The following is a 17,225-nucleotide window of genomic DNA, read 5'->3' as shown; positions in this document are numbered from 1 at the left end:
TTGTTTTCCCCTATAAGACCTGGGTTGGTTGATTGACAAAATGGTAATAATCTATCAGGAATGGGTCGTGAAAACCTTAACTTAGAATATGTTTTGACTAACCAGGAAAGTATGAAATCAGAGGCAAGGTCTGGGGAGTCTGCATTGATTACCGGGGTCACAGGGAATGAGGATCTAAACGAGATTAGTATCAATAACCAGACAAATAAACAAGATATTCCACCTAGAAATTCTATCTTAAAGTTTATGTCATGGAATATAGCGGGCCTAAGAAATAAAGTAGATGACCCAATATGGAGAAAATTCTTAGGGACCTTTGATATTATTGGGTTACAAGAAACTTGGGATACTACGAACACCCTCACCCTAGATGGTTATTCCTCTCACTGCCTTCCAGCTATATCATCTGCAACGGGGAGAGCAAAGGGGGGTCTAGTCACCTTAATTTCGGCATCCATCCCGGGGATTCATACGCAGCTAGTAACGGCTTCAACTTACTGTCTAGCAGTCCAAATTGTTTGCAAAGGGGAATGTAATGTTTTAATTGTCAATTTTTATAACTCCTATAACAGAGTAACTCCTATCGATCATTTGTCGACCTTGGAACTGTTTTGTCTAGGCAAATTGCGGTTTTAAATAACCATTGCATGGTAATTGTATTGGGAGACTTTAATATTCATGGGTGCCCAGACAAGTGTCTCTTATTTGATAAATTAGGCCTCAAAAATCAAGGTGAGATACATTTTGAGCATACTGCCCAAGGAGCGATCCTTGAGAATATCTTGGCGAGTAATGGGTTGATGCTACCTCAAAGAGAGGAAGTGGAGATCCCAACCTTTGAGAATAACATCAGTCGCTCAACCATTGATTATATCTTTATAAGTCTTACTTTGGGGAACTGTATCTGGGAATATTCTGTATCCAGGTCACATTTTAGTGATCACAACCCAGTGACCCTGATTATTACCAATCCGTTTAAAACATCTGAGAATCAATATAAAAGGGTGGATAAGCACGACATTCGACCAACAGATCAGGGACGTAGGATTAGATGGGAAAGGGTGGTTCAGCGGGACTTTATAGATAGTCTTTTTAAAATCAGAGGGATGGATATGGAAAAATGTATGGACCTTGAAACGGGGGATAAAGAGGTCCTCGATGCTTTTTTAAAAATCTGTACCCAAATAGCATCGGATCTCAAGTTATCAGGTAGGGTGAAGGAGCAAGGGGGTGTTGGTTGGTTTGACCGGAAATGCTCAGTTGCCAATCAAAAACTTAGGATTGCCCTGCAAAGCAAACCAATCGATAGGTTACTCGTGGCTTCCTTAAGGCAATCATACAAAAGAGCAGTGGAAGTCAGGAAATGTGAAATTAGAGAGGCCGCCTGGGAGGAGTTAACTTCAATTAATGTCCTAAAAAATAGTGCTACATTTTGGGAAGTTGTTAATAAGCCATATTTTAATGATCCCTGTAACAATCAGCTTGACTGTGGTATTCAAGAAAATCAATGGCTTACTCATTTTAAAACAGTCTATGAAGGGGGGGTTGCAGGCTGTGAGGTTGTGTGCACCCCAGCCTTACACACATATATCTTGTCAGTGACAGAAATAGAGGTAGCTGAAGCCATCCGGAAAATGACCAGTAATAAGGCTCCTTGCCCCGATGGTGTTCCGGCTGACCTCTTTAAGTCAGACATCAAGACATGGTCTAAAATCTTAGCTAACGTTTTTAACCGTATTAGTACATCTGGTATCCCTCCTACATGGTCGGAATCAGTTATTGTTCCCATTTTTAAAAAAGGTAATAGGGGAGATCCTGTAAATTATCGACCGATCTCTCTTATTGATTCCACGGTAAAAGTCCTTGGCCGAGTTATACTGAGTAGAATAACAGAGAAACTGGAAGACACAAATACCCTTTCACCTTTGCAGTATGGATTTAGAAAAGGGAGGGGTACAATAGACCAAAGTCTTAATCTCCAATTAATAATTGGAAAATATACTATTGCTAAAAATGGTATTCTGTACCTAGCTTTTATGGACCTGTCCTCGGCCTTTGACCGAGTGAACAGGTCCAAATTGTGGGATTTGTTATTAAAGCTTGGTATAGATGAAAACATTGTGTACTTCCTAGCTCACCTACATAGGGATCTCACGGCTACAGTTAGATATGATTATAAAGGGAACAGTACCGGAAAGATAAGGATTGTGAATGGGGTTAGGCAAGGCTGTACTTTAGCCCCCTTGCTTTTCACTCTTTATATTAATGACCTGGGGACAGTTTTGGGGGCGGTAAGTAGGGATATACCAAGGGCAGGCAAATTTATGATACCTGCTCTGCTTTATGCAGATGATGCTGCTCTTTTAGCACGTACAACAGTAGGCCTCCAACGTCTTTTAAATTCATTTTATAGTTTTATGAATGCACTGGACCTTAGTGTCAATTATTCTAAATCTCATGTAATGGCGGTGGGTAGTAAAAGTAAAAAATTGAAAACCCTGTTTTGTGATGGTAACAGGCTATCCAGAGTCACGAGCTTCCCATATTTGGGGGTTATCTTTGATGACAGCTCCACTTGGCTGCCCCAAATGGCCGCTAAACTAAATGTTTTCGTAAGATCTATTTCGGCCGTTTTAGATTTCTCCCGTAAATTAGGGGTGAAACCATTGGAAGCCGTCTTGAAAGTTTACGATGCAATATGTGTATCCATAGCCATGTACGGAGCAGACCTGTGGGGTTTTAAAAGCGTAAAACACCTACAGATTGCTGAAGATAAGTTCTTGAAAAATCTCATCAGTGCCCCAATCAACCCCAGGTTATATTGTACATCAGGAACTTGGGGTTGGTTATTTGGAAGACCGTATAGCTGTGGCACCGCTATTAAAGTGGATAACATCATGGTTAAACCCGGAATTGGTTTTAAATCATGAGATTTTGAGTGATTGTTTGACTTTGGATCATAGTTTATCCATCCCTTGGCTGAAATATGTTAAAACATTAGCTGATCTATTAGGTCGCCCAGAATTGTTTACTCAGCCCCAAAAACTGGTCAAGGGAGACTTGAAATGGACCAAAGATACTTTTATGTTGAATAAAAGTTCTGTAAGGGAGGAAATGGAACTGAGTAAGGTGACCGTGAGGGCCCACCAGCTCTTAATTAGTTCCACTGATATTGAATTATACCTGAAAATGGTCAATAATAATAACCATCGTTTTCTCTTGACTAGGTTCAGGTTGAATACATTTTATCTGCTCCTTACTACACGACCAACTTGGACTAAAATGAAAGATCTAGACATTTGTCCCTGTGATGGGTTTTCTATAATGGACACTGCACATTTTATGTTTTTCTGTAAATACTTTGTGGAAATACGGAAAAAGTTCATTATACCACTGATCAAACACAAAGGGTTTAGACAAGTTAAACCGGCCCTTATGTACCTCCAGTTGCTGTCGAATACTTGGGAAATTTTTAATGTGGCATGTTTTTTAACAATAGCTATGAGACTAGGGAAAAAAATTAACTGGCCTAGTTGTAAATAGTAGAACTTTTTTTTAGGGTCTTTTATATATATATTTATCATGTCTTGTTTGTTTTTATCAATGTACTATGATCTTGATTTCTGATGTGTGTATACTTTTATGGTTTTTGATATGAACCGAATAAAGTACTTTTGACTGACTGAAATTTAGACTGGATCTCCAAAAATTCAATTTTCAAAACTGCATTATAACATCTACAGTCAAAAAGTAGTATACCAATCTAACAATGAGGTAACAATGCAGCCCCAGAGGCTTACATTAAAGAAGCTTGAGGAAATGGGTCTGGTTCCACTACAAACAATGCTTTTTAGGTCTCGCCTGGCGTTAGCAGCGTGCATGCGTTGTCTCGCCACGCGTGGCCCTTTTGGAATTAATACAAATTCCAAAGCTAGATGTGTACGGACGGACGGACAGGAGATGTGCACGCGTACGGGTCGTGGCGTTTCAGCACAACATGCAATTGCAGCAACACAGTCCGATTCGGCCGCGCTTGTGTATTTAATTGATTATGTGATTGCACAAGCGGGGTCCACTTCGGACACGCGTGTTTAATTATTTATTTTACCAAACAAGCGCAGACCGCTTCGGCGTGCTTGTTCTCTATTATGTACCTCGCTGTTCTAGGAGGAGAGCTTGTGCTACCATCTCCAGGGTCGATGGCAGCCAAGACCTGAGCCAGAGTCAGCATCTTGAACTTCTCCTTCCGGAGGAAATGATTGACGTTCTTAAGGTCCAAAATGAGACGCAGGCCCCCTTTGTCCTTCTCGAGGACCAGAAAGTAGTGGGAATAACAACCATGCCCTACCTATGGCCAAGGAACGCGCTTTATGGCTCCCTTGGCCAGGAGGGCCATAACTTCCTGCTGGAGAAGGGCAAAGTGATCCCCTAACATGCGTTGTAACTGAGATGGCATGGCTGGGGGGGTATACTCAAAGGGGAGGGGCTAACCCCTTCGGACAATTTGCAGCACCCACCTGTCCGACGTGACCGAACGCCAGTGGGGGAGGATACGTTGAATCCTGCCTCCAACAGGCGTGGGGTGCACCCCAAAGCTCGGACTAGGAAGGCTTTGAGGTGGATGCTGCAGGAGCGGAGGTGGACTAACCCGTCCGCTGTCCCCCTGTGCCGCCGCGGCGGCCTCCACGCCCACGCTGATTTTGGTTTTGCGCAGGCTTCTGGCTGAATGAGCGTGCAGGGGCGCCCCTTCCGTGGCCATGAAATGAACGAAAGGTAGAAGTGGCCGAAGGACTTGGCTGTAGCCCGAGAGTCCTTGAAACCCTCCAGCGCACTGTCTGCGTTATCGCCAAAGAGGCGAGTACCATAAAAGGGCATATCCATGAGGAACTCTGGACATCTCCCGAAAACCCAGTGGACCTCAGCCAGGCACGGCGACGCAAGGCCACTGTTGTGGAGATTGCCCTCCCTAAAGAGTGCGCGGTGTCTAGCCCACACCGAATGGCACATTTAGCGGCATCCTTACCCTCGGCAACAGCCTGGGACAGCACAGCTTGAACCTCCTCAGAACACCTGTGCAACTGTATCCCACACCGCGTGGGAATAGCGGCCCAAGAGGCATGCGGTGTTCACGACCGCAGCCCTAAGCTGGCTGAGGAGAAAAACCACTTGCCGAACTGCTCCAGCTTCTTAGAGTCCTTATCCGGCGGAGCCGTGGGACAGGCACTCTGGGATGTCAGACTCTCGGGCGCAGGATGAGTGGTGAGAAAAGCAGGGTCACCCGGCACTGGGCGATGATGCCTGGCGAAATTTTTATCCACAGGGGCCCCTGTGGCCGGCCGTGACCAAGTGCCAAACTAGACGTCAGTGAGGGCGTCATTAAATGGCAGTAGGGGCTCCAACGAAGTGGACGCCGTCTGGAGCACCTCAGTGAGGAGATTAGTTTTGAGGGCCACCGTAGGGAGGTAAAGGATCAAGGTGGAGGACCTCAGCTGCCCGATGGAGCACCATCGTATAAGAGGCGCCCTCCACCATGGTAGGCGGGGGAGAGGCAAACCCCGGGTCAGAAGAGACATCAAGGTCGCCGGCGTCCTCTAAGTCATCCGCCCAGTCCTGCTCAGAGTCACACTGACAAGCAAGAGGGTCCTCAGACCCATCCCAGTCGTCCTCCACCTCCGTCGCCCATGGTAGAGACTGCGGCGGCAGGGCAGGGACCAGGGAAGGAACAAATGGCGTCGGGAACAGCGCCAGACGGGGCCAAACCGGCGCCGTGTCCCAATGCGGATCCCAGGCAGGAAAAAATTGTTCTCAAACCTGGGCAGGGGCGGGAGAACAGACACCCACTGCGGAGCCGAGGGTGGCGCTGGGGCCAGAGCCGGCAAGTTGGACCTTGTGGCGCTGTGGCCGGAGCCATCGGCGCAGGATCCTGTGGCACCGGAGCCAGATCCGCCGGCGGCACCAACAGAATCCTGACACGGGCCCACAGGGCCCGAGGACGCACCGGCGGCAGTCCGAGGTCTCAACAGGTAATTCACAGTAGCAAGAAACTCTTGCACCTGTAACTTAAAAAAACATGACAGAACCACTGTTTTTCTATTAACTTTATACCCAGGGTCTGAGAGACACAGGGTCGCCCCGTTTGGTTACTGGATTGACTGATAATGAAGCAGATTGGCGTACACTTACTTTTTCACAGAAAGGTTCTCAAATTTGGACGTACAATTCCAGTGCAATATTTGTCACATAGAGGTTTCCAGATAGTGACAACTCTTACATACATCCCCTGAAAATGCGTGTGCATTTGCGGCTCTTTCACATGTTAAATACAAGCTTTTCCCAACTTTTTAGATCACTGTATTCATGTATTTAAGTTGGTCCTTCCCCATCTAAACCCACATTTCCAATCCACAAATTAAATGTATGATTGCATAAAAATTTAGGCACCTGGGAAATTCCCTGCAGGTGTACTACAGTCTGTATCTACCAGTATCTGCAGACCTGAATTCTTCGAAAAAATAAGCCAATTATTTGCAGGAGCAGCCGACACTCTTTGTATACCTAATTTTTACTTAGGTGCACAACATGTTTTATAAATCAAGGCCTGAGACATTATTATTTAAATAAGTGTCAGGGACTAATAACAGATACATTTCTACAAAATATTATAGACTTTCAACTCAGCCAAATAAAATCTTACATTTTGTCCTGCCGGGGACCACCTCCACGCACTGCGATTGGCTGACTGTTCTGTGAAAAAGCACCACCACCACGAATTGCACTTGGATGGGTTGGCGAAGCAGCTGGATGTTGTCCTGGACGGATAGGCTTCGCTGAATAAGATAGAAAAGAATACAATGAAACAACATTCTTACTAATGCAGCACGCAGCTTCTGAAAAAATACATTCACAACATATATCTGAAATTAAAGCAAACTGAACACATGCAAAAACCCAATACATGATAGCACAAAAGAGCATAATGTGTAAAGCAGAGTACAAGCCGATCAAACGTTTCAAATGAAAGAGCTCTGAATGTCAAAAATTATAATATGTGAGAATGGGAATAGATTTTCTTCTTAAATGTTTTATTGTAAATGATGCAATTTAGTAATTAAGATAGTGATTAATACAGTGCAGGGATACTCCGAGTTAGGTGCTCAGTTATTATTGATGCTGCCTAGAGAACTGTAGAGTGTGATAAAAATCTCCTTAAGAGTTGCTGCCAAGGGACCAAGAAATAGAAACATTTATACCTATTTGTAAGAAACTAGTTTATTAAGTGTAAATGCAGTTCTCCAGTGTTGGTGTTTGCAATTTATTTAATTTAAGTAGGTTTGAGTTTGTTCCATAAGCAGGTCTAGAACCTCAAGCAAAAACCTGGCGCAGACGCCTGTTCCGGTTTCTCAGTATCTCATTAACACTCGTCTACCAGTCTCTCTCACCAGCAAAATTGATCGTTTTTGTAAGAAGCTGGGTCTATATATAGTATACCAAAAAGTGGTATGCTGTGTAAAGAGTTCAGGTATACCTTATAAGTGAACTGGGGCTTCCCTTAGCAATCGCAAGGTGTTCTACTTGTGGCAGTAGGATAGAGCAGCCTTAAGCTTATTAGCGGGGAATGTTAGGTATTTGTTGCATACACAGACTCAATAAATGATACACACACTCAAGAGGAGATCAACACCAAATTAGAACTACTCATCTTTTCATATATTTTTCAACACCAAGAACTTCACAATTGCGGAAGTACTTTTCAGGTTATCAATTTTACAGTATTTAGCAATGTTAACAAACAGTACGCTTTTACACTGTAAAACCTTTCCTATGGAGAGAAGAAACATTTGCTGCATACAGGTATTTGCAATAGGATTTCCAGGGTCCCTTTTAGGTCGTGGAGCTTTAGGGGGCCAAGGTCCCAAGTTCTACCAGCAGTTTGGTGTTACCTGTCCTGGTGTGTCTGGGTGCAGAGGAGCTGGACGGGTTAGTAGCCGGGCACACTACACTGCTGGCAAAGAGGGGGCCACCAAGAAATAGGCTGCAAAGGGGAAGAAATAAGTTACTTACCTGTAGCTGTAGTTCTCCAGTATTGGAAGCTTTCATGGATTCACCTGCTTGAATAATTCCCCATCGTCATGATGGGAGTCCCGGGTATTTAAAATAGTAGTAGTCATAATACACTAATAGGTATAGGCCTAGGCCTCTTAGTTCAATAACCTATCCTAGTCCTTATAACGAAAACGACCACATTTTTGCCTCAACCAATCAGCACTATTTACCCTCTAGAACACTCCTGAAGGAAGCTCAGAACCTCAGATTTTCGAGCACAAGGGCTATATACAACCTGATGAGACATCTAAGGTGAGCTTTCCCCTGGGAAGGAGGGTGGGCCGCATGCAAATTTATGAACGCTTCCAATACTGGAGAACTACAGCTACAGGTAAGTAACTTATTTCTTACTCCAGTATTGGAACTTTCATAGATTCACATGCTTGAATCAGGGTTGCAAGCAGATTGGTAGCACATTTACCATACTTTTGATGCATATCAGGAATCTAACAGTGTAACCTGCAAGCAATCACCAAACAGTATAAAAGATATGAAGATAATGTTAAGTTAAGGAAAAAAGTTTCATAAGTCTTCAAGACAATAACCAATTTGCCATACAGAAATGTGATACAGTTAAAAAAAAACAGGTAGGAGGGTAGACAGGGGTGGCTCACCTTAATGGAAGTACTGCCTGACCCACGGCTGCATCATTGAGAACGGCTGAGTCCAAACAGTAGTGCCCGGTGAAAATGTGTCTATTCTTCCAGGTTGCTGGCCAGCAAATTTCCGGAGGTGAAACACCAGCAAATAAGGCTGTGTATGTTGCCACTGACCTCGTAGAATGTGCTCTGCCTCTAGCAGACAGAGGTCTGCCAGCCTTTTGATGACAGAAATGTATTGCATTTGCAATCCACCTGGAAATGCTCTGTTTGGAGACTGGGTAACCTTTCCTTGGTGCACTGTATGTCGCTAACATTTGAGAGGTCTTACAGAAAGATTTTGTTCCCTCTAAATAAAACTTCAGGCAACGTTTGACGTCCAATGAAAGCTCTCTCAGCCGATGTCGTAGGGTTCGGGAAGAAGTCTTAAAAAACACTGGTTTGTTGAGGTGGAAATTAGATGGCACCTTTAGAATGAACTTTGCATTTGTTCGGAGCAGAATTCCATCTGTTCAGATCTGAATTGCAAGAAAGGTTCCTTTATTTACACTGACCCTTCTGGCTGAGGTCAAAGCAAGTAACAAAGCCAACTTCCAAGATAGGAATTTAATTTCTGCAGTGTGAATTGGTTCAAATGGGTTTTTTATTAATTGTGTAAGAACCGTGTTCAGTTGCCAGGTCAGTGGTGGAGGTCTTACTGGTGGGAACACCCGAAAGAGCCCTTTGAGAAACTCTTTAATTATTCTAGAAGAGCATAAGGGAGAAGAAGTCAATGATCTTCTGTACCGTGAAATGGTCGCTAAGTGAACCCTGATAGAACTATGTGCCAAACCTGATTTTGCGAGAAGCAGAAGGTAAGGTAGGATCTGTTCTGGAGAGGAAGACAGTGGATGTAAACTCGCACGATGACACCAGATGCAGAAGTGCTTCCACTTGGGGCGGTACGTCTTGTTAGTACTGTCCGCCCTCGCTTTGGCTAGAATATTGCGGCATTCACTAGAAATGTTCAACTGTCTGAATTCATTGTATTCAGGAGCCAAACTGACAAATGCAGGCTCTTGAGGTCCGGGTGCAATATCTGTCCCTGGTTCATAGTCAGGAGATCCGGAATCACTGGAAGTCTGAAATGTGGGACTTGCGATAGGAGAAGCATTTCCATGTACCAGTGTTGACGTGGCCATGCTGCAGCGACAAGGATCAGTTTCCATGGCTTCACTTTCATCTTTCTCAGGACTCATGGAAGAAGAGGAATGGGGGGAAACGCGTAAGCAAAGATGCCAGACCATGCACCTGATAAGAAATTTCCCCATGACCCCTGTTGAGGATGCCAACTTGCATAGCACTGGCATTTGCTGTTCTGGGGAGTTGCAAATAGGTCCGAGCTCGGTGTGCCCCAGTGTAGGAATACGTTCTTCAGGGTCTGGTGGTGCAGCTCCCATGCGTGACACAATGATGTCAGTCTGCTTAACGTATCCTCAATTGTGTTCGGCCGTCCTGGAACATGTTCGAAGGCAGATCCCGTGGTCTATGGCCCATTCCCACAACGTTTGGGCCTCCTTGGAGAGAAGGTGAGATTTTGTGCCCCCTTGCTTGTTTACGCAGTGCATCTTTGTTGTGTTGTCTGTTCGGACTAGCACTGATTAATTCTTAATCCTGGGCAGAAATGCGGGGAGGACCAGATACACAGCTTTCAACTCCAACAAGTTTATGTGAGATGGAGTTTGAGCTTGATGCCATTTTCTGCTTACTTGGAGTTCTTGGAGGTAAGCTCCACAGCCTTCTAAGGACACATCTGTTGTGATCACTAGGTGTGGCCTCCTGATACAAGGACATTCCTGCTGACAGTTCATCAATGTCTAACCACCACTCTAGGGCCTTCCCCATACGAGGAGTTACTCTGACCGTGTCGTCGAAAGAGCATACCAACTGTACCCACAGTTTGTCCAGTTCTTCCTGAAATGGGTACAAAACAGAATCAATGGTATGCACGACGACATCATCCCTACAAGTGATTTGAAAAGTCGGACCGAAAGTGTTTTTTTTTTTTTTTTTAAGTTTCAAAAAACCTTTATTCACCTACAAACACATCACACAGCATGTAGCCTACAACCCGGAGGCCGGCAGCAAGTCATAGGCAGCAAGTCATAGACAGCAAGTCAGCATCATCTGATCACATCATACACAGCCAATAAGCCGACATCCCGGAGGTCCGGCGGCAATCAAATAATATGCAATGTAAGAATCTCCATTTTGTCTACAGCTCCGTCGTTCTAAATCCGCCTGCCCTCCTTGCTTATAAGTGTTTAGCATCCTGTCAATAATTGCTGTGCCTACCCCACTGAGATGCAGGCCTATAACAGTTTTTGAACACAAGAATACCAGTTCTAACCCCAACAAACCCCCCCACCCTTAACTCGCCAGATACTCTCCTCCTCATCCCATCATCATGGAAGCAGACTAACTTACCGCCCTACCTAGCTCATCCCAGGAGGCAACCTGCACCCACTCTATGCTCTGTCCTTTTAAACGATCAAGTAAACACCACGCAGCTCTCCCTTCAGTTCCACTTCTCTGTATATACAATTGATTAGATCAAGACTCCCCACCCCCACCTTCCCTACATACAGAGGTCCATTACTTCGAGGTTCCTACCTGCTCCCCACATCTCTTAAGTCCTGTTAATCGCTCCTTTAAGCCCGCCCAGTCTCCTCTTCCATCAGTCCCTGTCCGTACTTGCCTCATCCTGTGTTGTCCCCTCCCGTTCCCCCAGTGTGTAGTTCCTGCCCAACTTTCTCCACACCCTGTGGTACCTCTTCACTATCCCCAGTGTGTAAATATGTCCGATACAGACTCCAAAAATTCTTGGGTCGGCTCTTGAGTGGAAGCAATTCACTGTAAGTTTCCGATTGCGTGCAGCAATACAGCATATCTCTTGCCCACCTCTTTTTAGTCGGCAACGGACCCCTCATCCAACAGACAGCGACCACCCGTCTGGCTATTAAGAAGCCTATATCTGCCAGACGTCTCAGTGCAACTGGAAGTGGCTTGGAGTAACCCAGCAGTGCCAGTGCAGGATTAGCCGGGATCTCTATCTCTAAAATCACACTCATTTCCAAAAACACTTCTTTCCAAAAGTTATTAACACCCGGACAGCTCCACGCCATATGCATGAAATCTGCCACCTGCGCATGGCAACGTTCACATTCAGCAGATTGTCGAAGCCCATATCTATGTAGTCTCTCTGGCGTGTAATAGACACGCTGTAAGTATTTGAAATGGATCAGTCTATACCTTCCATTAAGAGATATCTTCCTCGTATTGGTACAACAGTATTTCCACGTTGTGTCATCTATCTGCATTTGTAAGTCGCGCTGCCACGCTATCCTAGCCTTGGAGCGTTGTTGTTCCCGTTGTTGAACTCCTATCTTAATTAAGTTCGTGACCAGCTTGTTAGGGGCCGCCGTTTTAATCACATAAGTGAGTTCCGGGATCTCCGGCAGTTCTGTTAGATCTGCGCCCAATAGCTCTAATAGCGCGCTGCGTACCCTGTGAAACTGAAAGCGTAATAGTAGCGTAGCCTCAACATCCGGGGAGAGGATCTGCTCCCAGGTTTTTACCACCCCGTCTAGGAATAGGTCCCCCATCTTTGCGATGCCTAGTTTATGCAGTGCACACGTGACTCCTTTCTCTTTCAGTGGGGCAAGCCACACCGCCCACTCTATCGGCAGAAGTGGGGAGTATAGCAGCACACAGTCCTTTTCCTGTAGGAGCGCATGCCACGCGTGATTCGTGGTCCTAATCGAGTCCAGTTTACCAACACTGCGATCAGCCGGGTAAAACACAGTGGGCGGTAATGGGGTCGGATCGGCAAACAAACGCTCAAGGATCACGTGGGGAATATCAGCATTTCCGTATATCCACGTATGTAGGTGCGCTGCCTGGGCGACTCTGTAATATCTTTCCATGTCCGGTGCACCCAGCCCCCCATCTCGTAGGGAAGTATTAAAACTTTCCACTGGACTCTGGGCTGTTTACCGCCCCAGGCGAGTTTAACAAGAACCTGCGTCAGGCTTTTGAAAAAGGCCATGGACAGGACTACTGGGATATTATTAAACAGGAACAGGAATCGAGGTAGCACCACCATCTTCATGATGGCAATTCTACCCATTAATGACAAGGGTAGCTTGCACCATGCATCCACATCCTCGACCAACTTCATAAACGCAACCCCGTAATTTTCCCGTACTAAAACGTCCGTGTCCGGATGGAACTGAATCCCCAAGTATCTGACCGGCTCCGTTGTCCATTGTAATGGGTATTTTATATCAAATTGTAATGTCGCAGGTGTTAATGGGAACGCAACTGATTTGGTCCAGTTCACCTTTAGTCCTGAAAGAGTTCCAAATCTCACTACTTCTCTTAGCACTGAGGAGAGGTTCATTTCCGGGTCCCGGACATACAACAATGTGTCATCTGCGTATGTAGAGATACCAATCTGGTATGTTGGAAAGTTGATCCCTTCAAACCTATGGTATTCCCTAATCGCGCACGCCAGCGGTTCCGCCACCAGCACGTACAATAAGGGCGAAAGGGGACAGCCCTGCCTAGTACCTCTACTTATCTCAAAAGTTTCCGTGACACGATCACCCATTCGCAGTCTCGCTGTGGGTTTGTAATATAATGCTCCGATCATCTGCAAAAAGGGTTCCCCCAGCCCCAATTTACGAAGTACTCTCAGCATGAAGGGCCACTCCACAGAGTCGAAAGCCTTCTCCATGTCAAGGAAAATCCCTAACGCTTTGTTCTCCTGTCGTACATGTTGCATGGTCCCTAGTACCATACGGATGTTATAAGTGAGGTTTCTGGCAGGAATAAATCCTGCTTGCTCCGGAGCAACCATTCCTGGTACTAGTAACGCCAGGCGCGTGGCCAATACTTTTGCATACAGTTTAGCATCAACATTTATCAGGGAAAGCGGTCTGTATGAGCCACATGCATTCGAAGGCTTCCCAGGTTTCAGAATTGTGACAAGAAGTGCCTCCCTCATAGATCTAGGCATACTACCCTCTACACAGATGTCGTCAAATAGAGTAGATAGATGTGGAACTAGTTTATCTTTAAAAGCCTTATAAAAACCCACTGTCAGCCCATCCGCTCCCGGCGCACTGCCAGTACACATCCCTTCCAGCGCCTCCATAATCTCATCCTTTTGTATGGGCATCATCAAGAATTCTCTTTGGGAATTGGTCAGTAGGGGCATTTTAATGTAGCAGAGATAATCCTCTATTTCCTCTTCCACTCGAGAGGATCTTGACTTATAAAGTCCTGTATAGTAGTCTCTGAACTCCGCGAGTATTTCCATTTTCCCTGTGAGTACCTCCCCTGTTGACGATATCAGTTCATCTATCACCAGAGGTCTTCTTTCATTCCGCATTATTCTAGCCAGCAGCGAACCGGGTCGTTCCCCCTCACCATATGTGCGTGCAGTGGCGAATTTGCCCATGTGTCGTACTTCCCTGTCCGCCTCCTCATTATATTCAGAGATTAATGTTTTGATTGACTTTTTGATTTTGATGGAATATGCCACAAGGAGTTGTTGCGGACGTTCCTCTGCTGGGTATGCTTTTAAGCAGACTGTGTCTAATATCGCTCCTGAGAAGACAGTCTTTTGAGATAGATTCTAATTGGATTTTTGCTGCTTTATAGTCAGAGCCAAACTTCTGAAAAGAGCTGTGCAGGCCTCTGTGGACTTTCTCTCGCTTGGACGGAGCTTTAATAAGCCAGTCGTCCAGATACGGGAAGGCTTAATGTTTCTGTTGCAATCTGAGTGAGACACTTTGTAAAAATCCTGGGAGCCGATTTGAGACCAAATGGGAGCACCCTGAACTGGTAGTGGCATCCGCCTACCACAAATCTTAGGCACTGTCTGTGTTTTGGATGAATAGGTACATAGAAATAGGTGTCTTGGTGGTCTAATGTTGTCATGAAATTGTGGTGGTTCTGGAGCTTTAGTATTTCTTAGAATGTTCTCATTCTGAAAGATTGTTTTTCCGATATAGGTTGAGATTTCGAAGGTCCATAATGGGTCTCCACTGCCTTAACTTCTTTTTGATTAAGAAGAAACGGGAGTAGAAACCTGTGCCCCTACTTGAGAATGGTACTTTTTCTATTGCCCCTTTGTACAGCATGATCTTCATCACCTGTTGAAGAGCCTTGAGATGTTTGTGGTGGGGGGTTTGAGGGGGAGTTGTAGGTGGTGTTTGAGTAAATTCTTGAGTGTCTCTACATTGAACTAGTCGCAAACCCATCGGTCTGTAGTAATAGCTTGCCACTGGTGAAGGAAGTGTGAAATGTTGACTCCAAACGGGTAGGACAAGATTGAAACGATTGGGTTGGGGACCTGAGATATGGAGCCGGAGATGAATCATTGGAGGCGGCTAGTATCCTTACCAGCCCTTGACGTCTTTCCTCTATTTGCTCTGACATAGGATGTCTGAGGCAGTTATCTTTGTTGGAACTGAGGCCTGTAGGACTGTGAGGTGGAAGAATACACCGGGTAACCATACTGCTGGTAACCCCATCTATAGGAAGGTTGACCTCTACACTTTGAATCCCGAAAGGGTGTTTTCTGGAACTACAGTGTCCCCAAAGACTTGGCAGTGTCTGTGTCTGCCTTGATGTTTTTACGGGCTTCCTCTACATGGCTTACAAAATAAGCCTCTCCATCGTATAAAGGTCCAATAACTTGTTCTGGACCTCAGGTCGAAAGGAGGTGGCTTTCAGCCAGCCTGGTCTCCTTAGGACTGCTGAACCAGCTAATTGTCTGAATCCTTTTACAGCAACATCCATTGCAGAGTCTATAATTTAATTTAAGGTTCTTTCCCCTTCATGCAATATCTTGTTAGCCTCCTCTTTAACATTTTGTGGCAATTGATCAATATAGGAAGCAATGTCCGACCACATTTGGAGATCATAGCACCCTAAAATTGCCACGGAATTTGCTGCCTTTACTGTAAGAGCTGACATTGATGAGAATCTTTTCCCAATAGAATGTAAACGTCTGCCCTCTTTGTCCGGAGGCGCAGAAAGGGGTACTGTAGGATTCTTCGATCGGCGCTGAGTGGCCTGCATTACTACGGAGTCCGCTTTTGGGTGTCCTGTGAGGCACGCTGGGGCACCTCAGGCGTTTTATACTTTTTATCTAGACGTGAGAGCACCGCTGGCACAGATGCAGGCTTCTTCATAATTCTAACCTCTTCCTCCCAAATATAATCAATTATAGGAATAGACATCACTGATTTACTAAAAGGTTAATTAAAATCATATAGAAAGCAATCTGCCTGTTTGGTAGGCCTTGGAATGGCAAACCTTTTCGCAGCACGCTCCAACAGATTGTGAAATCCCCCCAACATCCTCAAGTGGGGAATCTACCGGAGGAGGAACAGGTGAAGCTGGAGAAGACATCCTGTAGTCATCCCCTTCAGAAGCTGTATCATGAAGTTCCCCTTCCTAGTCAGAAGAAACTGGTTCCTGGAGAGGAACAGATTGAGGAGTATTCAGCAATGCAAGGACCGTAGGAGCTCTAACTCTCACTGGTGATATCAACTGAGGAGGAGGCATATTAGATGAGTAAGAAGGCGGGAAGCGCAGTCTGTAGTCTTGCAGCATAAACTGTAAATCATTCAATAATGCAGATGGCATTATGACCAGTTCTTCATGATACTGATGATGTTGTTCAGGCTGGGTAAAATAAACTTGACCATAGTAATGTTGTTCTTCCTCATCATCGTCTGGTTGGCACTTAACGAACAACTTACTTACCTTCGGTAACGATATATCTGTAAGAAACATTAGTTAGTTAGTTAGATTCCTTACCTTAGAATATCCCTAGGCGTCAGACTGGAAGTTTTCGTCAGCAGTACCCCTGCGCGTCGGTAGGTGTCGTCTGCGGCTCCGCGTCCGTCGTCGTGATCGCCGGGATGAGAGTACTTAGACGCCACCCTCGCGCGTCTTCTTCAGTTCTGTACATAGCTTTCCGTGCCAGGAAGGCAGAGCCCTGCAAGAAACCAGCACTGGTGCCATGAAACTAGGGCCCTCAAAGGGAGATACCTTAACCCTAGATATTGGTTCGCAGAACGGGGAGGATGGGTGGGGCGGTAAGGAATCTAACTAACTAATGTTTCTTACAGATACACAAATTACTACTTGTGTAACGATATATCTATAAGAGACATTAGTTAGTGATAGATTCCTTACCTTAGAATATCCCCAGGAGTCAGACTGGATCCGGAATATTTCGCGTAGCAATACCCCTGCGCGCCGGCAGGCGTCGTCCGCGGCTCCGCGTCTGTCGTTAGCGCCGGAATGACGTCGGAGTACTTAGATGCCGCCCATGCAACATTCGAAAAATTTTTGTAGCTTCGCGCCGACGTGGACGACGTCAGAGGCACGGCATCGCACGCGACTCCGCTGACGTCACCGACACTACAATAGGCCCACGCCGGCGTGATGACATCAGTTCTG

General features: G+C 45.5%; 1 protein-coding gene across 2 annotated transcripts in view; it reads right to left on the bottom strand.

Annotated features, from left to right (window-relative positions):
• The window catches only part of KIF5B (kinesin family member 5B), a 795,256-nt gene that overhangs the window by 70,501 nt on the left and 707,530 nt on the right, over positions 1–17,225 (bottom strand). For both annotated transcript variants that reach the window (XM_078663342.1, XM_078663343.1), the window contains exon 25: positions 6,695–6,827. In XM_078663342.1, coding sequence (XP_078519468.1) covers positions 6,695–6,827 — 133 coding nt within the window. The remainder of the gene's footprint in view (positions 1–6,694; positions 6,828–17,225) is intronic.

This window comes from Lissotriton helveticus, chromosome 10 (assembly GCF_964261635.1).
Source record: "Lissotriton helveticus chromosome 10, aLisHel1.1, whole genome shotgun sequence".
In the NCBI taxonomy this organism is placed as follows: Eukaryota; Metazoa; Chordata; class Amphibia; order Caudata; family Salamandridae; genus Lissotriton; species Lissotriton helveticus.
Note: the sequence above shows the minus strand (reverse complement) of the source record. Positions and strands in the feature narration are given on the sequence as shown.